Consider the following 26,405-nt stretch of genomic DNA (forward strand, 5'->3'; position numbering starts at 1 on the left):
TGTTTAGCAATGCTCGTTTATATTGAATTTAGAACAGGACTTGAATGAAATTCACATTGATTGACCATGAATGTCATAGACTGTTTATATCATAAATCCTTATTTTTAAGCTTTATAGCGGTAATCACATCAAAACATCATTATATAACATGCTCAGTTTACACTGCTATTTATGAAATATGTCACATTAAGAGTAATTAAACTAGTCATATATAAAAAATATATAATTAGTGAATGTTACCTTTGTATGAAAACGTTGTGGGTCACTGCATATTTTACGAAGTCCTGAGGACTTAACATGCACTGACCAAGTATTTTCATACGCTGATTAACGGCAGTTCTAAGATTTTAAAGGGGTTGATATTTACACTTATGCTGGGTTTTTTTCTGGAATAATCCAACTATGATGCTGAAAACAACGCTTACAAGAGAATTGACGTTATCATTAAATTTGGATCTTTGTCTCGACAACATCACATTCTTTTTTCTTTCATGAAACATCATTTGTCCAAGCACAAGAGCCATTTTGTACTGTCAGGGGTATCCCTAAGATTATGCGTCTTTCAAAAAAAAGTCAACAATAAAAGCAATACGAAAAAATCATGTTTCCAATGAGTGACAGAAGAACTTTAGTCTGTGTTGTGAGAATTAACTAAGCTGTTCTATCATTAAAGTAACAGTGTCTTTCATCTTGACCAAAGGGGCCCCAAATGCACTCCAATGAAAGGTCTCCATAAACTCTTCCTATATACCAAGTTTGGTCACAATATGTCAACCCGAAACTAAAGATATTAAGTTTCAACTGTTTTTCTACTTTTAGTGACAGTGACCTTGACGGCTCAAAAAGCAATCCCATGAAATGTTTCCTTAAACTATTTCCTACATAACATGTTTGGTCACATTATGATTGTCAACCCCTAACTAAAAATATTCAGTTTTATAGGTAGGTTTGATGCCGCCCAATACCCACATGCACGCCTAACCAAACAGCGTCATTCTAATAACCTGGCCCCAATTTCTCAACACTTCTTAAGCTTAACAGGCTTAAGTTGCTTATTTCTATTAGCCAAAATAATATTTATAGTGAATTTGTATAAATGAAAAATGGTTTATTGTGATAATCATAACGATAATTCCTATCTTAAGTATTAAAACATTTAAAGGAGTATATAAAACGCAAAATATTGAAAGACAAAAATAGTGGGTTTAGCTTAATCCTGTTAGAAGAGACTTAAGAAGTTTCGAGAAATTGGGGCCAGGTTTTACAATGTGAAAACCCAGTTAATTTAAAGGTTTTCCGTTCTAAGGAGGCGTAATAAGAGTGTAATTATTCACGATGACAATTTTATTTATGATACAAACAGTTGTAATAAATGCAAATACAACAAAAGATCAATTGTTACCAATTTTATTAATCAATGTAATCTAATTTGTTTGACATGATCTAACAATAAATTACAAACCACTGATGTGACATAGAAAGACTCGCTAGAAATGTTTAACACACATGGAAGAAAATGACAGTTTCAGTTTATACACAATACCAGTACATCACAAAACTAAATTACAATATTTTTTAAAATAATTTCCTGCTTGCATGGTAGGCTTTTGAAAGACCATTTACGGTTTTCATTACAGAGCGAATGAGCGTCTTATGTACGAAAAGGAAATTACCAAATTCATTATTTTACCCTTTGGAAAAGGTAGAGCACTCAATGTTACAAATATATTTCAAATTGGTTCCAGCATTTTAAAAGGCAATCCTCAATACAAAACAAATCAAAATATATAAATTAACCGAAGTAAAAATAATTCATATATAATTCATATAACAACAAAAAATATCACAAACAAATGATCACAGCGAGTAGACATATAATCATGATGCGTATAAATGCTTTGTCTAACTAGTTGAAAAAATACATGGCAGAAACTATTGAAACTGTCAGTTTGTCAAGCCATTTTAGCAAAGAAACAAAAGTTCTAAAACAAAAAATAACACTATTTGTGCATAACCCCATTTGAAAGAACCATGTCTTTAGACCTAAAGAGTTTTCTGCATAATATATTCCTACATTACCAAGTTTGATCACCTGAAATTACATGCTGACCAAACATAAAAAAAATCTGTGGAGTTCTAAGGTATTGGCAACATACTCTTACATGTAGAAAACTGTAATCCCACAGCTATAGTGTGGAGAGGCTCTATTTACAACTGTTTGAAAATAAACTTCGCAGTTGAAGGTTTTGGAGCATTGAAATATGGTGGCTTTTGCTCCACCCAAATACACTAAAAGAATTCAGTTACAGGTACCCTAAATTCTGAATGAATTGCAACATTTATGACCTGTCAATCAACTTAACACATCACAGAAAGCCACATTCAGCATTTGAGCATATTCTCTAACATATCAATGTGGAACATTCTTCTAAGGGTTGTGCTCATACTCCTGCAAGTGATCCATATAATTATGTACAGTTTGAATTGGTTCATCAACCCGCCAATCAAATTGTAACCTTAAATGACACTCTCTGAAGTGTCCAAAACTTACTGTTCGAAAATACTTTTGTGGCAGTACAGATGGAATGTCCCTTCAAAAAATGTATCATGATTGTGCTTTTATTAGCTGATAGGTGAGAAAGCTTTGCCAAGTTTATTTGCAAACAGTAGTAATAACAACAAATAGCAAGAGGATATGCTGTAAACAATAAAACACTACATCACAGCATCATCTCCATCTTGTAAAAATGAAAAAAAGTAGTGTGTCAACTATATACAGTTTTAAAAATACCAACTGTTTTAACTACCTATACAAATGTTTACAGTCTATTATCACAGATGTTCTCACAATTTGACATTTGTAACAGCACCAAATCTGATACAGTTTTATGTGTCAATGCAGGCAACATACAGGAAAGAAAACACATACATATCACAAGGCAATATCAAACTTAAACGTAGATCTTGTGATCATTTAGTGTTCAGTATCATGCCTTCTCTAATAAGATCGCTGGTAGGATTCACATTTAATCATTTAGAAAGCCTATGGCTAGTACTGTGAGCACTCAACACTAAGGAAGCTTTTGTGTGTAAATAAAGTTGGCACCAGGGGTGTGCTAGACATGCCAAGTTAATTGCTCAGAAGACCTAAACTAAACCCTATGTATTACATAGTGTGAAGACCAAATGAGAACAAGAACGCTGGGAATCAAATGCCAATACTCAACTGTTTTCTTCTGTCAAGAGGCATAACTGGTTTCTGGGTAATGGCCAAGGTTAAAGTCTGCAGAATGACACCGAGGCTGATGACAACACCAGGGGTTTCACAACATTTTTGTTCGAAAACAGTAGAGCTGATGAGGTGAAAAGTCAAACTAACCTTGTCTGAATTTAACCTCTTTTGTTCATAGAAAGAGATTATCAGATAGAAAGTTTTTATCTAAATTTCATATTTAGTTATTGAGGATTATGGTGTGTATTCAAAGAGATCTGTGAGATGGTGTGGTCTCCTGTTGTTGTTTTTCATAAATTATCACCCAAAGTTCTATTTTTATGCCAAGATTGTGTTATTATTGTACTGTATATGTCCATCTGTTCAACCTAAATGATACTATGTTCTATGTAATAACAGCGAAGATATATAGGTTCTTTTTTTAGACATGCTTTACAATTTCTTTTAATTTCTAATACATACACAGTCTATGTCACTAAACTCATGATACTAAATTATTGAGTGTAAAGCTTGATTACATATTAACATATAACTTAAAGACTGACATTATTGGGAAATTCCCTATTGTAAATGCGAGAAAAATGTAATATCAACTTAATCTTTTGTGGTATTAGAAAGTGGTAAACATTTTTTTATGAAAGCTTGGAATTGTCAATAGTTTGTTTCTTTAAGGAGACTCACTCACTTTGTTGATATCAACTTATTTTACTTTTATGAACAATTAATTACCAAACATCAAGTGGCAGACTTCCATTTGAACAGTAGTGGTATTCTGTAAATCAAAGCTTAGAATAATTCAATTTTCAAAAACTTCTCAGCAAAATAGAGTATTTTTTTGTCAATTATTTTTAATACTTATTACAATAAAGCCCTATTTGATGATGTTTTACCCTTAAAGTAAGCATTTCCTCAAAAGTCTTACCCTATAAAACATCAGAGTCCCTATAAAAATGAAAGTAAGATTATTTTGTCATGAGAACCGAAAGTCTAGTTCTAAATGCGAGAACAATTACATGTACAGTATATGAAAATGCATGTTAAAATGTGTGTATGTAAGGATTGCTTTCATGATTGGTCACAAAATTAGCATTTAAAAGGCACATTTGTATACATGTATTAAGGTTTGAGCAATTATTAGAATGATAGAAATAAATTAAATGGCTTTTATAGGAATAAAATAAAAGAATACAACTGATATTTGTAAATTTCGCAACACTTAATTTCAATAGGAGTGCCTTGGAGTGTAAGCTTACACTCATCTGGGCTTCTTTCTAGCAAATTAGGGGAGTATATTGACAATTATTGAAACAAGAGAGGGTCTTGCTATACAGTCAAAGACCGTTGGCTCGAACTCCCTAGGAACAGTATAAATACTTGAGCCTCGGAAAATTTGAGCCAAGAAGAATGCTTACATTCAGTAGAATGAAATTGGTCCTTTACATCCAGTTCAAGCCAACAAGGAAATTGAGCCCAGCATGTTTGAGCCAACAGGATACAACTATATATACTCGGCAACATGCTAACAAAGTTTCATCACAATATCTTGACCCTTTTTTTTGGCAAAATTGAAGTTCTTGCACAATGATGCCTATGACACCAATGAAAGCCGCAAGACTATCACAATACCCCAACCATTTGTCTTCAAAAACAGACGAGCTAATCAAAGAAAGATAAAATTGTTTGGTATTACTGAAAATGTTCAAATCTATCAGTAGACATACATTGTTAGTAAGGCAAACAAAGTTACAACATCTGTCTTTGGTACCGATATGTAAGTGGATTGATTAATTCCATTTATATGACATTATTCTAAAGCACTGGTTTTATTAGTATTGTATCTTTACAAACAATATCTTGTTTTTGATATTTGATAATGTAGAGTATCATTAAACAATTTCTTCAATACATTTGGGTTAGAATGAAAGATTATTATACTTCACATGATTTTGCCTTTAAAGAATTACATAATAATTATAGTCATCACAAGGTATACTGTAATGTCTAATGTGACCATTTTAAATACTGCCTTACATGCATTAAAAAAACACCTGCCTTGTATGGCATTCTCTTTCTGGGGTTGCCATTTACCACTTTTCCCCTTAATGAGATGCAGTATTTATATGAGATTTTAGCAAACTAGAGGACCAACATAGATTGGTAGGTGTCAAATAATTTCTGATTATCTACATGTGCAACTGAATCAAGTCATTCAGTATAAGAATAGAAATACAGATAAAACATGACTAAATCCAATCTTCTTTCAAACACCCTGTAGCTTTCATGAGATTGCATTAAGGAATGAATGAGGAAAGGTATTTCCACAGAGGCACTGCAGCTATTGGGTAACACCTTGAATATAAGGGAGGTTTCAAAACGCTTCTTGTACATGCATGTGTAGGCAAGTGTACAAGTGAAGTTTCAAACCCATTCCATTATCACAGCAGCTTGAACTTTACTGGCTTCCTGTTAACTTCTGTCCCCCAAACTCCCATAGTACAATTTTTCCAAGAATTATTCCTGAATTTAAATCTCCAGGTCACTTGTATTGGTGAATCACCGATTCTATGATATTCACAGCAAATGTATATGTACACCCCACATTTACTGTCAATGTGACAGGGTAAAGAATGCCTGGAATTCATCAATAAATCTTGGATGAGTCCATAATACTAGAAGCCTGCTCCACGTCTGTCCAGAGACGGCAGTTGGTAGTGGTTGAACATGTTCTTTGTTTTTGTACTTGGATTCTGGAACAAAAGCAATTATTTCATTATCAAAACTGTAGTATAACCTATAAGATTGAAACCTCAGGCAGCAATATGCAATCCAATGAATATGATCAAATTCCTTACACTCTATTTTGTAACATCTTGGGCTAGCCACAATAAAGCATTACCACACATATTATCTTACTACTAACCTTGTGTGACTTGTATGTGGAGTTGATGGAGGGAAGGAGTGAGAGCTGTCCGGAGGTATTGTGGGACGAAAATGTGCTCGGGAATGATGAGGAATGGTACGATGGGTTGATCGTGCTCGCGTGGATCGGCACCTTCGGGAAAAAACTGCTGCTGTATCCGTTTGGGTTCTCGCCCAATCGCCGTCGACGCTGGAAAGGTCAGCAAATACATGAGTAACTTTGATATAAATATCAGTTGCATTATGCATATGAGGAAAGTGCATGCATTTGATATAGAAACCACACATCATTGTTTTATTGACAAGCATTAAACCTGCTATAATCATACATTTTAACAGATTTAGAAGTGAAGCCATTTATTGCTTTCAAATGTAATAAGTAGTGTAAGAAATTTGGGAATACTTGCATGATAATAATCAAGTCACAACCTGGGAGAGAAAATCGGATGCTCTCTTTGACTTGTTCAAATAGCTTTAATAAATCCTCATTAAATAATAAAAATAATATCTGAATGAAAATACTGTAATGTATTATTTTCAGGAATAATATAACTACAGCACTTCTACTATAAATGTAATTCCACAATAAGCTAGAGTGTTGATATTTACTCTGTAGAGTTCCAATTAATTAATTGGTTACTAAATTCCTCAAAAAAGACAAAGGGAATTGACCTGTTTGTGTTAGACAGCCAGAAACTAAAAATAATACAAACATATCACATTTAAAGCTTGATTACAGCGTATATTAATGTCAATTATCTAAGATCAGGACTACAATTTTATCAAACAAAAGCACTGCAATAATTATGCATGTCTGTAAAATTTTTTAATTATACACAGAAAAAAACCTTGACTAATATTACAGCCAGATTTATGGGCCTAGATACAAATGTGAATATTGTCCTTGGTAACATGTGTTTAATGCCATTATTATGAACGATGTTTTGAATAGCAGTCAAGGTTAAAGTTTTTGTATGATGAGATTGGCAATGCCAACACCACCAAGGTTATCAAATATCTTGACATTTTTTCTCAAGAAAAAAATACTTATCATAAAAACTTAAACCTCACTTGTGTTATTTTCCCAACACCTGGTGAAAATACCACATATATACCTTCTGCCGTTTTGTCTGTAACGTTTAGTCGCTTTGTTAATATTTTAATATAAGATGACAATTTTTCAGCTCTTTAAATAAAGTAAAGTACTAAACCTATTTTTAAAGAAATAAAGAAAGGTTTGTTCGGCATGATAAAATGAAAGCCTTGGTCAACAGTGTCTTGTGTTGACGAGATGCACTATTCCCCTCAATGGGGGCAATATATATACATTATCGAAAAAAAATACACAACTTATACTGCATTACCTGACTGCAAGCCAAGAAGCCCAGTGTGTAAGAACATAAAGCCAGTGAGTATCTCACAGCAAACGTTACCTGGTATACCTTCCGTTTGTCTTTAAACAGCTGGTGTGCAGGCAGGGACTGCGGTTTCGGGAGACTCGCAATGATTTGGATCTCTGATTCCTTCTTTTTGTTCTCCTTGTCAGACATGGCGTGTCTCGGTGAGGGAGATATGTTCTCAACGCGAGATGCAGCGTCATCCTTGTCCTGTACCTGGATCTTGGCCTTGTTCAGCGCTGTCTGCCTTTTGTCGGTTTCCCTGTATTAAATACAAGAATAACATTCATGTTTCTTCAATGAAACAGGACCTTTAGGGAAAAAAACACGATATATTTTTATTGGTGACAGCAGAGTTACAGATAATGTCGTAATTGGCCAATAAAATGCGCCAATAATGATAGAAAATCAAAGATGTATTTATATCATTAAAAAAAAATTGTTAGAAGGGCGTTGCATTACTAAGGTCAATTTATGACATTTCCGGAACATGCAGTTTGACCAAAGATGTCGTAAACTTGTGTAAAATTACTTCAACTCCTACACAGTGATTTCCCTTGATGAGTGTTGTTTCATAATGCAAAGGGACTTTCCTGTGTTAAGAATCAATTAAGTTCTGCATTTAGTGTCAAGCTTATTGATAAGGATGTACAATACACTTTAAAAAATTACATATTATAAGCGTACAATACACTTTAAGTAAAAATTATCTGTAGCTCTGGACTGACAATTCTAGGAAAGAATGTCACTTAATTATATTGTTTCCATCATCACAAAAAAGTAAACAAAAATAAATAGTTCATAGAATGATATGAAGCTTAGATTAAAAATGATCATGTTGGCATTTTTTCATTTTTGAGATACAAAAATGGAAAATGGAGAACAGAATTTTTCTTTAAATAAAGAGTATTAGAAAATGACCTAAAAAAATTAAAATGACCAAATAATATTCAACCTTTAAATGTTTCACCAAGTTAATACTGTTAAGAGTTTTATAAAACATAATGACAACTGCATTTTTAGAACAATATTTGGATAACCGCCACTAAACCAAAGATTAATGCAAACAAGGACCATTTGTTTAACAACAGATTTTGGAATTAAGACGTTAAAGTGTCTTAACCTTTTTATAGCCTCATGTCCATTTCTGTACATGCATAACAAATGGATCAATACATGGATTAACTATTATAGGATCGCCAGCATTTTTAACAAAACAGAATCAAGTCTCGCAAAAATTCGGCAGTAAAGCCTCACAATAATTCAGCAGTAGTCTAACAATAATTCAAAAGTGAAGACTCACAATTATTCAGCAGTGAAGTCTCACAATAATTCAGCATTAAAGTCTCACAATAATTCAGCAGTAAAGTCTCACAATAATTCAGCATTAAAGTCTCACAATAATTCAGCAGTAAAGTCTCACAATAATTCAGCATTAAAGTCTCACAGCAATTCAGCATTAAAGTCTCACAATTATTCAGCAGTAAAGTCTCACAATTATTCAGCAGGAAAGTCTCACAATAATTCAGCATTAAAGTCTCACAGCAATTCAGCATTAAAGTCTCACAATAATTCAGCATTAAAGTCTCACAATTATTCAGCAGTAAAGTCTCACAATAATTCAGCAGTGAAGTCTCACAATAATTCAGCATTAAAGTCTCACAATAATTCAGCAGTAAAGTCTCACAATAATTCAGCATTAAAGTCTCACAATTATTCAGCAGTAAAAGTCTCACAATAATTCAGCATTAAAGTCTCACAGCAATTCAGCATTAAAGTCTCACAATTATTCAGCAGTAAAGTCTCACAATTATTCAGCAGTAAAGTCTCACAATAATTCAGCATTAAAGTCTCACAGCAATTCAGCATTAAAGTCTCACAATAATTCAGCAGCAAAGTCTCAAAGCAATTCAGCATTAAAGTTTCACAATTATTCAGCAGTAAAGTCTCACAATAAATCAGCATTAAAGTCTCACAATTATTCAGCAGTAAAGTCTCACAACAAATCAGCAGGGAAGTCTCACAATCATTCAGCAGTAAAGTCTCACAATAATTCAGCAGTGAAGTCTCACAACAAATCAGCAGTAAAGTCTCACAATAATTCAGCAGTGAAGTCTCACAACAAATCAGCAGTAAAGCCTCACAGCAATTCAGCATTAAAGTCTCACAATTATTCAGCAGTGAAGTCTCACAATAATTCAGTAGTAGTCTCACAACAAATCAGCAGTAAAGTCAGTTTCATCACAGCGAAATTTTGAACTAATCAGACAAACATTAATTTATGAATTAATATTAATACAGAATAGTTTACCTAATACAAACGAATTTGGTGTTTTTGTTGTAAGTAAATAGTGTTGACAGTATCTCCTTAACACTTAACACAAATACATTTAGCATGAGGCTGTCACCTGAGTTCCTTGAAGTATGGATGTCGGATGGCCTGTTTAGCCGTCATCCGCTCATCCGGATCATATGTGCACAGCTTGTATATCAAGTCGAGGGCATCTGCCGAGGCGTTGGGTAACAAACGCTCCACACCTGTACCCTTCTTGGATGGGAAGTTGAAATTCATACCTCTTGACCTGAAGAAGAGTAATAATATGTTGTGATATTTTTTTCCAGATTCATGCTTATATAAGTTATATATGATTCATTCATGACTACGTGAAATACGATATCACTGCCAATCTCATCATAAAATTCAACATAAACATATGGCTTTATTGAAATATTACAAAACATATCATAAAAGAGAATTGTAATGCAAGACCTACTTTTTGAATTTGTTGAGTACATTTGGTTCTGGAGTGCCCATAATGTCATGTATTTTGGCAATCTGGTCCACCTCATTAGAACCAGGAAATAATGGGTGAAGACTGGAAACAAACAAATTCTACATGTAACATAATAATATAATCAAATAACTTTTAAAAACATACTAGGACACCACAAGAAGACCCAGGGAGCAACCAAGACAGTGATATGGGCCGTGATAAATTACATGTATATTCGCATTGGGAAAGCATGCACAAAATTCCATGTGAACATCAAATGTAAAGCCACTTGTAAAATATAACCGTGTGAAATGTATAGCTAGCTCACACTGATACAAACAATTATCCTCTTTATGAATCATGCAGACCTTAGAATTTCAAAGAACACACATCCGACGCTCCACATGTCCATCTTGTACGTATAGTAGCCGTCCGTGAGCAGACACTCCGGGGCCCGGTACCAACGTGTTGAGATATACTCCGTATATGGCTGCTTCGAGTATATACTACGACAGGAACCAAAGTCTGCTAGCTTCAATAAGTCCTCCTAAAATAACAACATTCTTGAAAATGTTGTGTAATAATTTGAGCAGGTGAAAACTATATTCAATAGCATACAATGCAGCAATCCCTATAACTTGCTGATTTTCGGAGTCTTGAACATTTATAAATTCAAGTTTAAGTTATAGTCTTTAAGAGAAATTAAGGGTACATGTACTGTGAATGGATGCTGATGCTTGACCGTTTTCTCAGTAAGAAGGAAAGGGCTCTAACTTGGCAAATAGTAAAGCTAGAGTTATTGGCTTTGCTTCATTGACTTCCTTTATTCTGATCTTTACTAGTCTTTGAGTTATGGCGAACACTTTTTGCAGCACAATGACACCATGGCCATCAAGATAATGACAAAAATCTTCTTCCTAAAACAGGCAAGCTTACAGACACAACTTCTGGGAATTTGTTTAGTTTCAAAAGACAAATGGTGGTGGCAAAGAATACAAAAATATCTAATATTGCATTTTTCCTAAATTAACTTACTTTAATTAAAATGTTTTCTGGTTTGACGTCTCTGTGAAAAATGCCATTTCTGTAAATGAAAGAAGACATTCAAATTTGTAACATATACCGTAGTTTATACTAAGAGTCTATGATCATGCTTCCTCATAATGGATTGAGGATAGAATTCACATTTAATAAATTTGAAAGTCTCTACCAAAAACAACTGCAAATTTTCCATTAACTCATTAATAAGTTTTATTAAATGTTTTTTTTAGAGGAACGTGCATGAGCACTTGGTAGTATAGAGGCATTTCGAGCTGAACACTAAGAAAGTTAGTATTTATTTTTGATCTTCATAACAATCATGTTGGCAGCCTGCCATCTTCATTGTTTAAAGACCAAAAATTAACACAATTACATAGTGTCAACAAACTTCTGTAACACAAGTCAGTATATTTGACATTATAAATGTTATCTACTGAGAGATAAATATTTACTAAAGATTAACGTAACTGATTATCAAAGACATTCAATGTTATATTGGAATTTGATCAATCAAGTCATTAATCTGCATAATTCAATTCAAGTTTAACAATGCATTGATACACAAATATCGGTTTTATCAACGATAAATATAAACTAATGAGATGAAACTCAAAACATTGCGTAAGTTAAAGGAAATAATATAGTAAAATATGCTGGTTCAAGGTTGTATGGCTGATTTCTCTTTAATTTGAAATATTCTGATCTGTAAATAAACTGATACACTAAGCTTACATTTATTTTGGTCCATTATGCAGGAATTTGTGAGTGGTGCAAATCACAAGAATGTTAGTGTTCTCAAACATTAGATATCAAAAGTAAGGGTAGGTTACTATAAGACAATATGTGGATACTACGATACAAGTATATTGTGAGCAAATACATGCACTCATGCCCGATATCATAACTTCGCTAACTGTGAGTTAGTGTTCAGGCTTATGCCTCTGCCAATAGCATCATCGGACAGATTCAAATTTAATCATTTAAAAGAGCTCTGACAACACTAAATCCAAAACTGCAAAATTTCCAATAAGTATCGGAAAAAAGCAGATTTCCATATAGTCATCATGATTATTAAATTGGTTTTATTTAGTGAGTTTATATTACGGTATTTACAAACTCATGCATGCACACTGGCTAATACTGCGGCATTTAGCTGCATTTCGCACTGAACACTAACAAAGTTAACATTAATTTCTAGTCATCTTAACAAATAAGTGGCCACCAAGCTTTGCCCAACCTGCTATCTTGATGGTTTAGAAGACCAAAAATAAGCGCTTACTATACTAAGAAAGCAACATAAAATTTATAAATAATTTAAGCAAAAATATGCAAGAAGTAAGCATACAGTAAGCCATCATCACAACCCAAAGAATAGGCATTACATTTTAAATGCTATGTCTTAATTTTAAAGCTATCAAAATATGTTTACTGTGGGTTCTGAAGATGACGACAGCAAGCTTACAAAGTGAGAAGAGCAGAAGGCACACACGCCCAAGTAAGCTACAACCATTTACCTATGCATATGATCTACAGACTTGCACAGCTGATACATGTACTTCTGCACGGTAAATTCGGGCAACAGGTGACGCTTGCCTACCCAAACAGGGGGAGACAATTTAGAGGAAAATATTTACAACTTACAAGCATTTGGTGGACAACACATGTCAACCTCTAACTATAAAACTTTTCCCTTGTTTGTATGACTATTGCCTTCCACTTAGTATTTGAGGTCGTGATCTAGTCCAAGATACATAGCCTAGCCACCAAGGGAGCACAGCAGATAGTTATTCCATTATTCCATTTGCCCATGTATGACAAAGAAAAATGTAGTATAGTTAAATGGGTTCATGAATTGTAGACACAAGAGGGACATTTTTAGCCCTGTATCACTCACCTGATTAAAATGACCAAATGGTCAGTTGTTATTAAGGATGATGACCGGTTTCAGAGAAGATGTTCAAAATTTTACAATATAAGTATAAAGAAATCCTGGGACTACCGCGTGGGGCCAGCTTTGACCCCAGGGGCATAATTAGAACAATCTTTGTAATAAGTCACTACATGAGGTTACATACCAATTATCAAAAGTCTTGGCCATGTGGTTTCAGAGAAGATTTTCAAAAATTTACTATATAAGTATTTGAAAATCCTTAGTCCCCCCGGGCGGGGCCAGCCTTTGACCCCAGGGACATTACTTGAACAATCCTGGTAAACAGCCACTACATGAGGCCACATCCCAGGGACAAAATTTGTTCAATTTTGGTAAGGACCACAACATGAGACTGCATACCAAATATAAAGGGTCTGGGCCATGTAGTGAAGAAGATTTTTTGAAGACTTTACCATATAAGTATATAGAAAACTTGTGACCCCTTAGGCAGGGCCCTGTTTGATCCAAGGACATAATTTGGAAAGTTTGGTTAAGGACCACTACATGAGGCTGGATACAAAATATCCTGGATCTGGGCCATGGGGTTTCAGAAAATGTTTTAATAAGTGCTCAGGTGAGCTAAAGATGTCAAACAAAACTACCTTTAAATTAGAGGTATGGCAATATAGAGTCACTTTTATTCTACATTGTGAAAACCTGTATGTAAACAAATCTGTTTTTGTACTACACATGCTAATTCATTTTTCAAACAAGGTTTTCGAAGATATCCTTTTGATGTTTTCTTTCTCATATTCTTATCATAAAATCATATTAACAAAGTGGTTAAAAGTTTTAATACACCCTCTTCCCATTCAATTCACTCCATGAAGTCATTGGCATATAGAAACTTTGATCTGACCAAATTTGAATCATACCTTTATATTTACTCTTAAAAAGAATAAATGAATCCAACTAAATATCTTTATTGACATATTTTCTAAAGAGTATATCTAGGCCAATATTTTTCTAATGAACTAAAGAATAAATACAGAGTTTCTACTGCGAGATCAATGGAGAACACAAAGCAATGTTCTGCCTACATGCCAGGCAAGTTTTTAGTGAATGTGAAACTAATTTAATAATTCATCAATAGCAATTTGTGTCCATGCTAGATTAAGCCAAAATGATTGATAGTTCCAAAACAGTATAGTTTTATTGACTAAACAGCTCTTATACATTGTTTTACGTTTTACATTACTGTCATATTTAAAAACAAGGCCTGTTTTTAGAAGTATGAATAGATATTATCAATTAAAAGTGATTTGATATCTGGTCTACGTGTAAAGAAAAACTAAAGAAAACTAGCTGTTATCAAATATCTGTGCATTTTCTCTTACCATGAATACCATTTAAACAGTGTCAAGCCTAAATCAAATTTCTCAATTTCACAAAGAAAGAGTGGTGTGGCACAAGGGACATAACTGCGTGGCACAAGGGACATAACTAAACCTAAAGTTAGAGGCCTTGGTATGCATGTACATGTACGTATTGTTTTGGAAGCAACATATGTAACTAAGATTCATTTCCAATATTTAATAGTTTAAAGGTGTGTACACGCAAACAACAACGACATTGACACCAAGGCTTTGACAAATACCTAAAAACATCTTTGAAATGCAGACTACATGTAGCTAAAAAAATGCCTGTGTCATATGTTACGTTATTGACAAGAAACCGTACTTAAACTGGACCAAGGTTAATTTTTCATGAAACATTTATTTCATGAAACCTTGAGAATTGAATTAAGTCTGTGATTGCCACATCAATCAATCTTCACTGTTTACATATTTGTCACTGCTTAGATATTCATGGTAAAGAGCTGTGTAGGAACTTAAGGGATAGTGGGGACGTGCAAGAGTTACTGCCCTTGAATGGGGCATTCTCTACATAGGTGATCTCCCTTACCTGTGCATATGCTCAACTGATTTACACAGCTGGTACATATAATTTTTTATTTTTCTCTCTGGTAAATAATGCCGTTTCCCTATAATTGGAAGCAGTCATGACATTTAGAAATAATTTATAAAGACTACTATACTTGTAATTATTTATTACAAAAATCAAGATACACCAGTCCCATCTATGAACATCATGTTGATATGAAAGATTATTGCTACCAAAGGTAATATGTTTATGACCATTTATCATTTCAGTTGACACCTAGATTAGTAGACTTCCGAATTTTTCATTGCAATGTCGCTACCGGCCTGCATTAAGACGTACCAAAGTATTGCAGTTATGGCAAATCAAGCGAAATATGTTGATTTAAACATCCACCCTATCAATGTCAGGCATGGCACTTGCCGATAAAGTACACAATATCATCAAGTGCTATTCAGTTGGTATGTTTTTGTAATTAATATTCAATTTTTGATCAATAAAACTACAGTAAATATGATGAAATATGAATGGTTGTCAAAATAAACTCAAATGGTATCATTAAAGCCTTTAAAAAATGATTTTGAATTCCTTTCTAAACAAAACAAGTTTTCACTTTCACCCCGCCTAAAGGATTATTTATCCTGCTCATTAATTCATAAAAAAACAAGAGAACTTTAATCTATTAGTTTACTCTAAAGTGTTACAAATAAAAACTGTCCTAAGTGAATATCAATGTCACAAGGAAACCCTATATTATAGAGATAAATGCTGTGCTGGAGAGTAATTATCTGTAACAGAAACTGGAAATAATTCTATTATAATCAGCCATTTAAATGGTCACTAGTATGATATATTGAACAATCACAGAGAGCCTCACTATAACATTAAATCACCTATTGTAATAAGATCAATAAGAGAGGTATTGTTGAAAGCTTCTTTTTAAAAGGACTAATTTTGTTTTCTGATAAATTGTATACCAAAAAGGTTTTCAAGTGGATAAATTTCAGAACCATGGTCCTGTATGTCTCTTTGATATTTCAATATCTACATGGAAGGCCTATGGTCTTACAAATTAACATTATGAACTGTTCCTCCTGCAATCCAATTATCTACACAGATTTATCACCTATACTGAAACTTGACACAATAATATCAAACATAGGAACAAGAAAATATTAAATTAATCCGTTAATTTTTAAACTAAATATTTGATGAAACATTGTTTGCAAAATGTTTGAACATAGAGGAAAATAAATTTAGCTGTATCATATCACTATCAAACTTTCTTTAGAAATAAAACTCGAAATAGTTTGAGTAACTAAAGAACATCATTTTAATGGAACTGTAAAGAGTTTGACAAGGCGGTACCTACCTCTTATCAATTCATATATGTTCATATCCATTAATTCTAAAATAAGGACTAGAGTTCCACTTTTCTTGTCACTGAAAAGAAAAAGATGACTTCTAAAAACTTACTGAAATTTATTTGATTCTGAAACATTTTAATGTTAATGCATTCATGGTAAAGCAGAGGAGTCAATGATTCTTAACATTAAGAGATTTAATAAGCATTGTTATTTTGCTTTATTAAAACTATTACTTATTATCATCAGTATCATTTTCAATCGCCCCCTCATCAACAAGTCAGATTATTTGAAGTTCTGGGTTTAACCAGGGCTGACTTCTCCAGGTACCAGTCTACATGTTCTTTCTAGTGTATTGCACCAAGCATGAGATTACAAACAATAATTTAAAGTGAGACCTCCTTAACCAGTCAATTAGTTTAATGCGCATCAAGTACTTAGGATATTACATAAGCTGTCATTCAATACAGAATTTATTAAACAAGATTTTGTAATATTGATATACCAAAGCCTTGGTTATTTTTTATCAATTTTAGTAGACAACTTCAATGAATTTTGTGCTGTGAATATCTTTTTATATCATACCTACTCATTTGACGATTGACAACACTAAATACATAAATGTTGCTATACAACATGCAATTTTCAACACCAATTCTTTTATGACGTCACATCAAAAGTTATTACACTAGTTATATCTCATATATTATATCATTAAGGCATTATTTAATGATGGCAACTTCATTATGATATCAATTTTACATTTATGATGATGTGAAAATAGCTAGCATATTTACAAGATGACTTCCTCGAGTTCGAGGATATTGCTGTGGTTGGCGAGTCGCCGCATTGCCTGGATCTCCCGCAGGTTGTTCACCTGGTCCAGGCTGAAAGGCATTTGTAAACAGTGATTGGTTGATTGCATATAAATCTAAAACACTGATTGGTTGAAGTCCATTATGTAAAGCACCAATGAATGGTGTGATAAAATTTATTGAAGTGACTACTATGCATTCTGACGAGGGGGAGGGGGGAGGGGTCCACTTGATTTACGATCCATTCCCTGGTCCTCCAGCCATAGTTCTTTTTGTGTGTGTGATCTTGACTAGATTTCTTTCATAAAACCATTTCTTACAAGACATACACTCAATGGTGGTTTAAAATAAAAACAGATTTTACAAGTACAACCGGAAACAAAAATGTCTTCATCAGTGGAATTACTGTTGATCAATGACAATTCCCAAAGTTGAGAGTAAATCCCTTGAATTTCTAATCAATCCCTTGTGCAGCCTTTAAGAATATGGCATGCATGCACAAAATAACATAACACACTGAGGCTTCATTATTCTATGATTTTCAAAGTTGACTTTCAGTGTGATTTTTTCACCAAAAATAGGGCCTAATCACAATTGCAAAGACATTAAAAAAAAAGTTATAATTTTACATCTGATATTCATTTTCTTCCCTAGATGTGTTAATTTCTTCCTATATAAGATTAGTGTTTTGACATAGAAGTCACAGTCAACTATCAAGCTTCCTTCTTTATAAAAAAACAATGACTGCATTTTCAAAACAAATTTCCCATCTTTCTACTAGATTCACCAATGAAACATGATATGCATAATGATATGAACTAAATAATAGAAGTAGAATTTATTTGAAACCTTTCACTTGTAGCATATATTTTGCAATTATAATCTTATAAAATCATAATCTTTAAGATATATTATTAAATGAGTGTAAGGCCTGATTTTACCATCAATAAGGGACTGGCATTTCAAAATGACTTCAGTGGCAAGTGAATTATATACATAATTTATCAGCAAAGAAAAACAAGAGCCGTCGTAAGACAGCGCGCTCGACTACGCCGCTTTGACTTAGCATACAATAACGATGTAATAATACCAAGTTTGGTTTCGTTATGTCAAACCTAACTAAAACTAGAGATTGCTTTTTTGAAAAAGCGCTTGTCTCCCCTATTGTGTGGTCGTAGCTGAGAAAAAATAAATGATGGACATGAAATTTGTAACTTTGGACTGGAGACAAACCAACAGTGAAGTTTGGTTTATTCGATTATATTAAATAGTGAAGAGAAGAAAGTGTTGTTGATTAATCATGGAAAATGTAAACGAAGTTTGCATTGTATGAAGTTCCTGGGCGCAAGCGTTATTCAATTATTGATCGGAAACCATTTTTCAGCTCACAGTCATCGTGACCATGACCTTTTACCTACTGATCACAACATCAATAGGGATCATCTACATAACCAACTTGCATACCAAGTATTAAGTTCTTGGGTGCAAGTGTTCTTTAGTTCCTGAGCGGTAACCATTTCTTCAACTCAAGGTCATGGCAACCTTGACCTTTGACCTACTGATCTCAAAATCAATAGGGGTCATCTACTAGTCATGACCGACTAGCGTACCAAGAATGAAGTTCCTGGGTACAAGCGTTCTTAAGTTATTGAGCAGAAACCATTTTTAAGCTTAAGGTCACCGCCAACGTATCATTTTTTACCTAAAGGTAACCTTGACCTTTGACCTTTTGATCTGAAAATCAATAGGGGTCATCTTCTAGTCATGAACAACTAGCTTACCAAGTATGAAGTTCCTGAAACCAAAGGATCTTTAGTTATTGAGCGGAAACTTTTTCTTCACTTCAAGGTCATGGCAACCTTGACCTTTGACCTAGTGATCTCAAAATCAATATGGGTCATCTTCTAGTCATGACCAACTAGCATACCAAGTATGAAATTCCTGGTTGCAAGCGTTCTCTAGTTATTGAGCGGAAACAGTTTCTTCACCTCAAGGTCACGTTGACCTTGACCATTGACCTACTGATCTCAAAATCAATAGGAGTCATCTACTAGTCATGAACAACTATGAAGTTCCTGGGTACAAGCTTTCTTTAGTTATTGAGCAGAAACCATTTTTAAGCTTAAGGTCACTGCCAACATAACATTTTTTACCTGAAGGTAACCTTGACCTTTGACCTTTTGATCTCAAAATCAATAGGAGTCATCTAATAGTCATGAACAACTAGCATACCAAGTATGAAGTTCCTGGACCCAAAGGATCTTTAGTTATTGAGTGGAAACCGTTTCTTCACCTCAAGGTCACGTTGACCCTGATCTTTGACCTAGTGACCCCAAATTCAATAGGGGTCATCTACTAGTCATGACCAACTAGCATACCAAGTATGAAGTTCCTGGGTCTAAGAGTTCTATAGTTATTGGGCGGAAACGAAGTGTGACGTACTGACTGACTGACTGACAGACTGATGGACTGACTGACGGACAGGGCAAAAACAATATGTCTCCCCATGAATGGGGGAGACATAAAGATATTACACGCAAATGATTTTTACATGGAAGGTCACCACGACCTTGACTATTGACCTTGTTACCCCCAAAACAATTGGGATCATCTAGACATCATGACCAACCTCACTTCAAAGTTTGGTGAACCTAGATCAAAGCATTCTCCTGATATTGCACGGAAATATTTTTTTACATTAGAGGTCACAGCGACGTTGACCTTTGACCTTGTGACCCCCCAAAATATAGGAGTTTTCTAAACCTCATGATCAACCTCCCTACCAAGTTTGGTGAACCTAGGTCAAACCATTCTCAAGATATTGAGCGGAAATGTTTTTTACATTGGGGGTCGCCGCGACCTTGACCTTTGACCTAGTGACCCCAAAAACAATAGGGATCTTCTACACCTCATGACCAACCTCCCTACCAAGTTTGGTGAACCTAGGTCAAACCGTTCTCAAGATTTTGAGCAGAAATGTTTTTTATATTGGGGGTCGCCGCGACCTTGACCTTTGACCTAGTGACCCCAAAAACAATAGGGATCCTCTACACCTCACGACCAACCTCCCTACCAAGTTTGGTGATCCTAGGTCATGCGGTTTTCCAGTTATCGATCGGAAACGAAGTGTGACGTACGGACGGACTGACGGACTGACGGACTACCGGACAGGGCAAAAACAATATGTCTCCCCCAGAGAGAGGGAGACATAATTATTCGATACATAAGGTGACTTTGATGCTGCCCTCCCACCAGCCCGCCCAAACAATGACACAAGTCATTCAAATAACTTGATTTCCCGTTATGAAAATGTGGTTAACAATATACAAATATGCCTTTCAAAGGATTTCCCGTTATGAAAATGTGGTTAAGAATATACAAATATGCCTTTCAAAGGAAATAAAAAAAAATGAAAAATAAAAATAATAATAATTCAAGGGCCATAATTTGTATTTAGGCTTAAAATGGAGTTATGTTTCTTGTTGTAAGATGGTCATAAATAATTTTGAATTTTATTAAGTGCATTTAATGAACAGTATAGAAGTTTTTTTATTAAAACCCAACTTGCCCTTAATTTTTACTTGCCTAAAACTTTAACCTAAGTCAATCAGGGGCCGTAACTTGTATTAAGGATATGGAGTTATGTAACCTCATTGGGTGATGGTCCTGAACAATTGTGTGAAGTATTAAGTCAATTGAATGAAGGGTATAGAAGTTATTAAACAATATCCCAACCTGCCCTAAAACTTTAACCTGCCCTAAAACTTTAACCTAAGTCAATCAGGGGCCATAACTTGTATTTAGGATAATATGGAGTTATGTAACCTCATTGTGTGATGGTCCTGAACAACTGTGTGAAGTATTAAGTCAATTAAACAAAGGATATAGAAATTATTAATAAATATTCCAACTTGCCCTAAAACTTTAACCTAAGTTCCATAGTCAATCAGGGGCCATAATCTGTGTAAAGAATAATATGGAGTTATCTAACCTCATCATGTGATGGGCCTGAACAACTATGTGAAGTATTAAAGGAATTGAATGAAGGATATTGGACTTATAAGTGAAAATCACAACTTGCCCTAAAACTTTAACCGGACGCCGACGCTAACGCCGACGCTGGGGCGAGTAGTATAGCCCACCTATTCTTCGAATAGTCGAGCTAAAAACACTTAATCCATAATAGTTGTAGCATTTGACAAAATGCCTGGCTATTCAAATAATGACAAGCTTGTGACATAATATATTTACATTAAGCCTCAAGATGGCATAAGATCAATGGATTATAAGCCAAAGATAGCACAACCACACCAATTAAGTCAGGGTAAACACAGGCGCTGTAAACATGGTTGACATTTGTCTGTAACAATGAAAAACGGCAGGTCAGGTATTGTAACAATGCTGTAGAATTTTGAAAGAAGTTGTACTTAAATTTCCAACCCGCTTGCCCTCATGTGTCTTATAAACACAAGGGTGAGTTAAATATGCTCTAGTTTGAATGAAAAATGAAGAAAACTTGTTGTTTTAAAGTTCATCCTAATGTTACCTAATCCAAGATGAATATCATTTTTTATGAATGCATACAAATGCACATAAACCAGAAATACTTTAAGATATTTCCTGTTGCTTATTTGAGAAAACACATTTTTTGTTTGCAGTACTATTAAAACTACTGAAAGTATGACAAATATGAATTTTGAGTACATTTCGTTTATAAAGATTAATTTGAGCTTGAGTGTAAAGACAGCCGTCATGAATCTCACTCAAGCCTGTTTCCTGGGTAGAAATCAATACATATTTCCTTATTTAAAGACCATCACAAGTTACCCCTGGTTGGTACTGAACCAACAACCACTTGAGTAAGAGGCGGACGCCTGTTCCACTAGACCACTCTCATCATTCTGACTACATTTTATGATCATACAGTTTAATATTACACCATCAAAATTTTGGCAGGTTTGTTTCAAGTGTTTTACTAAGGTATGCATGTGCATCTTCTGTGCAACATATATGGCGAAATATACTGATTATTGGAGCATATGCCAAAAAGTAGTTCCTGAGGCAAAAAAATGCTGTATAGTTGTAATTTTTTTATCATAGATACACACAGCATCATCAATGACAAAGGCGGTCACCTCTCTAGGGCCTCGCGGCACATAGCAATCTTTCTGTCTGTAACTATGTCCTGCTCTACAAACTCATTACATTGTAAAGAAAAATACAAGAAAAGGTTTCTACTTCAAATGTCAATTACTTAGAACTAATTAACTACAATGAGAAGACTTGAGCAAATAACCTTAAATGTTCCCTTTCTTCAACGTCAAGGTCACACTAAGACTCACAGAAAAACATACCTTTTAATTTTGTGCTGGAGGCAGGTTGGTGATGTGGTATATCTTACTAGTTTTAAATTTATCTCCAACCAGTCATTAAAATAAGAGTTTGGGCAAACAAGTCCTAATTTTATTTGTTAAAATACAATATCATTTGACTTTATGCTTGATCCAATGTCAACAAGGCAGTCCAAAGGACTGCTATATCCCCTGCCATTGTATTTTAGTATATTTTGTTTTTCTCGCAACCTGACTGGTACGTTGAATCTGACCAAAATTGTACACAACCTCTGGTCAATAGTGGGAATATAGGAAATACAAGTTGTTTGATCAGTAACCTAAATATTCTTGGATATCTGAACATATTATAAAAGGATATTTGTTAAAGTTATTCATATTGTGTGTAGTGTAGGTAGTGTAGGTAAGATCAATGTCAAGGTTATTTTGGCTAAAAATAGGAAAGAAAATGAGTCCTTGATTTATAACAACGATGAAATAGTAAGCCTAAGGTATTTTCGATTAAGTGATACATATATATTGTGGTGATGTCATAACATTGTTTTACTGCTTTTGAAGAGAAAATAAATGTTATAAATATATTATCACATTTGTGTCCATCATTTTTTTTCCAAATATTCAAGTTCTTGGATCAATTCAGTTACTGTTGCTAAAAGTACATGAAATGTATAAGGTCAATAAATCCAGTAAGAATTGACATGCCTACACTGCTAAATGTAAAAAGCCTGGACACAAGCATATGACCTATGACCTTTAAATGTCATATGTGACCTTGACCTTTGAGGTATGGACCCGGGTCAAAGTCACTGCACATCGTCGGAATAAGAACAACATTTGTACCAAGTAATATGGTAATCCATCAATGCAGACATGAGCATGTGTACTCTGACCTTTAAATGTCTCATGTGACCTTGACCTTTGAGGTATGGACCCGGGTCAAGGTCACTGCACATCGTGTCAATGAGGACAACATTTGTATCAAGTAATATGGTAATCCATCAATGCATAAGTAAGTTATAGTGCGGACACGAAATGTTACTGCCAGACGGACGGATGGACAAACGGACGAAGTGCATTCCTATAATCCCCTCCCCACTCTGTGGCAGCGGATTAAAAATGTCAACAATGCTCTGACAAGGAAACTACTGAATTGAAATATTTTTACCTATCATATGTCTGTTTCATCTTTTTGCAGGCCCAATATGAGCCATCTTTTATGTTTTGGCATTTTAGCACCTCGGAAAAGGTACCCTCACCTTTCTTGCCTAGGATACGATATTCTGGAAACAAAAAAAAGAAAACTTTGTCATGGTGAGAGATATTGGACAAATTAATTCACTTTACTATCAATGCTTTGCCCCATCCCGGGGCAGCCAGAAATAACAAATGTAAGGGACTCTTTACAGGGTAAGATTCTACTGGCGGAGTATATTAAGGAATAAAATATGTTGATAAAAGTTTTATGATTGATATAAATCGCTATTTTGTTTGTTAAACTTATAATTAGCCTTTTGCATAAGTTGGTATTTTTATATTGAAATGCATAGTGAATCTCGCAACCCAGAATCATCTTTCAAATTGATTTTCATTAATATAAAAATAATTTTGACCTATCCGAATGCTGATTGCAACCAATTAAAAAGCTTGGTTTTCAACTTATCAACACTCAGTTTAAATAACCAATGAAAACATCGCTTTGCTCAAGCACTTTTCACATACATAAGGCCAATTTTTTTATAATATTTTCATTCTGGATGCAGTTACCTACAGGTAAACATCAAGAAAGAATTGGTATTAATCAACTTGAACTTTTTAGTTGCTCATCTAAAATATTAACATATTTTAACTGAAAAGCTCAGCTTGGACGTACTGTTTAATTAATAGCTGACGAGTGGACAGGGTTGTTGTTGAAAGATACCATATATCATTTAAAGCCTACACTACTATGCTCTTGCTGGAAAGCTCAGCTATCCTCTGAGGCATAGTAAGTTGCAACTTCAATGATTTTTCAGAGAAAGGTTTGCTTACCTGTTTGATGGTGGAGTGTACTTATATCTAGACTGCTTGCAGACGCAATGAAAGTAAGTGAATCTGCCTTATGTAAATACCAAGAAAGCTCCGCTATCTGGTATTACATAATTATTAAGCGTTCTAATTTGATGAAAGTGACATCGCCGTGTTTTAACCAAGAAAGCCCAGCTTTCTTTTAATTCACAGAGACTACTGTCATTATTATTAATGTCATAGCAGTAGAAATTCATTGTCAATACATTGATCATAGGCAAGAAGGCTTCTTCTATAATTATGCACCAGTCAATTGTAACCACGGCCCCCAGGTTCGGGGGTATACCGGGGATAGCTGGGGAAATGAGCCGTGTTTTTACCTACGCAGGGCGAGGATTTTAGCCGGGCTTGGCTAGACCGAAAGTCAAAGTCCCCTCTATTCCCCAGACCGGGGGGGGGGGGGGGGCTGGGCTGTGGTTACAATTGACTGGTGCATTACTTTGTGATTATTTATTTGGAGCTCAATCAAAGTAATTTGTATACAATCGAAAGGTTAAGAAACCTTGAGGAAAATTATTATATATCGTTTCATATTTTGTCATTTATAAAAGAGTTCTGCCATAAGTTTAATAAAATAGGGTACTACCAGCCACTCGGTACACTCCTCACTCTTTATTTAACCTTTTAAACAAAAAGGAAAACATCTGCTTCTACTTCTACTTTTACCGGTTAATGACCACCGTCATCATGTTGGTCACTAACCGGTAATTTAATCTGATAATTTAAAGCATTCAATTTTAAGAAGGCAAAAAGGGTGTACATGCTGGTGTCTGTCAAGGTAGAGGGATGCTGCTAAAAACGACAAGGCGCAGCAACCTTCTAAACCTCATTCTGTATCCAACTATAATTTAACGGGTACATGCAAGTCAATTGAGAAATACCTACTCTGCAACAAGATGTTCATTCAGACGACTTATACACATTCCTCTATTCTTTTCTCTAAATTTGACAATTGAAGATGACGTCCGAACAATATTGATAAATTATACCATTTTACCAGTTTCAAAAGGAGTAAACTTCACTAAAAATGTTTCATTTTAGCCATTTGACAACTATGTCCACAACTTCGGATACCTTCGGATTGCTATGTTCATTCGATGATGTTCGGCTATCTTCATTGAATGAATCCTATGCTTGAGGCCCGTCCTAGTAAGCCTGTTTAGATAAATCTGGGACCAAGAACAATCCTACTCACATGATGAAATTCATTCCGGATTTCCCAATATAATGAACATGAACAATTTTAAACGATAAATAGTACTTTCAGCCATAAACATTTGTAACTTAAGCACAACTGGAAATCGGGTCAACCGGAGTAAACACACACATCATATGGATAATATTATCCTACATGTGTACATGTTATGCACGAGAGGCCGTCGAGCGAATAAGCAATCCAATGCACGTGTACTCTATACTCGGCCAAGTAGAAGGGTTTTTTCCAGACAATAATGCACACACGAATAATCAGGCTTATAATTTTACGTAACTAAGTAGCGAATACGGAATTTTACATCAAGTGGGGAGTTGTAATTTACATGTAATTCGGAACTGCATTGGGATAGACAGTGCAAACTAGTGGAACCTAATTAATAGGCATCATGTTTAAAGAGCTTTACTCTTTACGTGTGGTTTG

At 34.5% G+C, this 26,405-nt stretch overlaps 1 protein-coding gene across 3 annotated transcripts; it reads right to left on the reverse strand.

Moving 5' to 3' along the window:
* Positions 1-1,394: 1,394 nt before the first annotated feature.
* LOC128209232 (MAPK/MAK/MRK overlapping kinase-like) lies at positions 1,395-25,833 on the reverse strand. 3 transcript variants are annotated; one of them, XM_052913175.1, is made up of 12 exons: positions 25,655-25,833; positions 23,871-23,985; positions 17,337-17,426; positions 16,548-16,618; positions 12,879-12,957; positions 11,359-11,407; positions 10,692-10,870; positions 10,324-10,425; positions 9,958-10,131; positions 7,586-7,811; positions 6,154-6,342; positions 1,395-5,980 (listed from the first exon to the last, which is right to left on the reverse strand). In XM_052913175.1, exons 1-12 carry the CDS (start codon positions 25,671-25,673, stop codon positions 5,903-5,905), a joined length of 1,371 nt encoding a protein of 456 aa, XP_052769135.1. In that variant the 5' UTR covers positions 25,674-25,833; the 3' UTR covers positions 1,395-5,902. The 3 variants fall into 3 exon arrangements, with proteins under 3 accessions (XP_052769135.1, XP_052769136.1, XP_052769134.1); XM_052913176.1 differs by lacking the exon at positions 12,879-12,957 and adding an exon at positions 15,200-15,278 and having other exon boundaries at positions 7,595-7,811; XM_052913174.1 differs by lacking the exon at positions 12,879-12,957 and adding an exon at positions 15,200-15,278.
* Positions 25,834-26,405: the final 572 nt, after the last annotated feature.

Source organism: Mya arenaria, chromosome 11 (assembly GCF_026914265.1).
Source record: "Mya arenaria isolate MELC-2E11 chromosome 11, ASM2691426v1".
In the NCBI taxonomy this organism is placed as follows: domain Eukaryota; kingdom Metazoa; phylum Mollusca; class Bivalvia; order Myida; family Myidae; genus Mya; species Mya arenaria.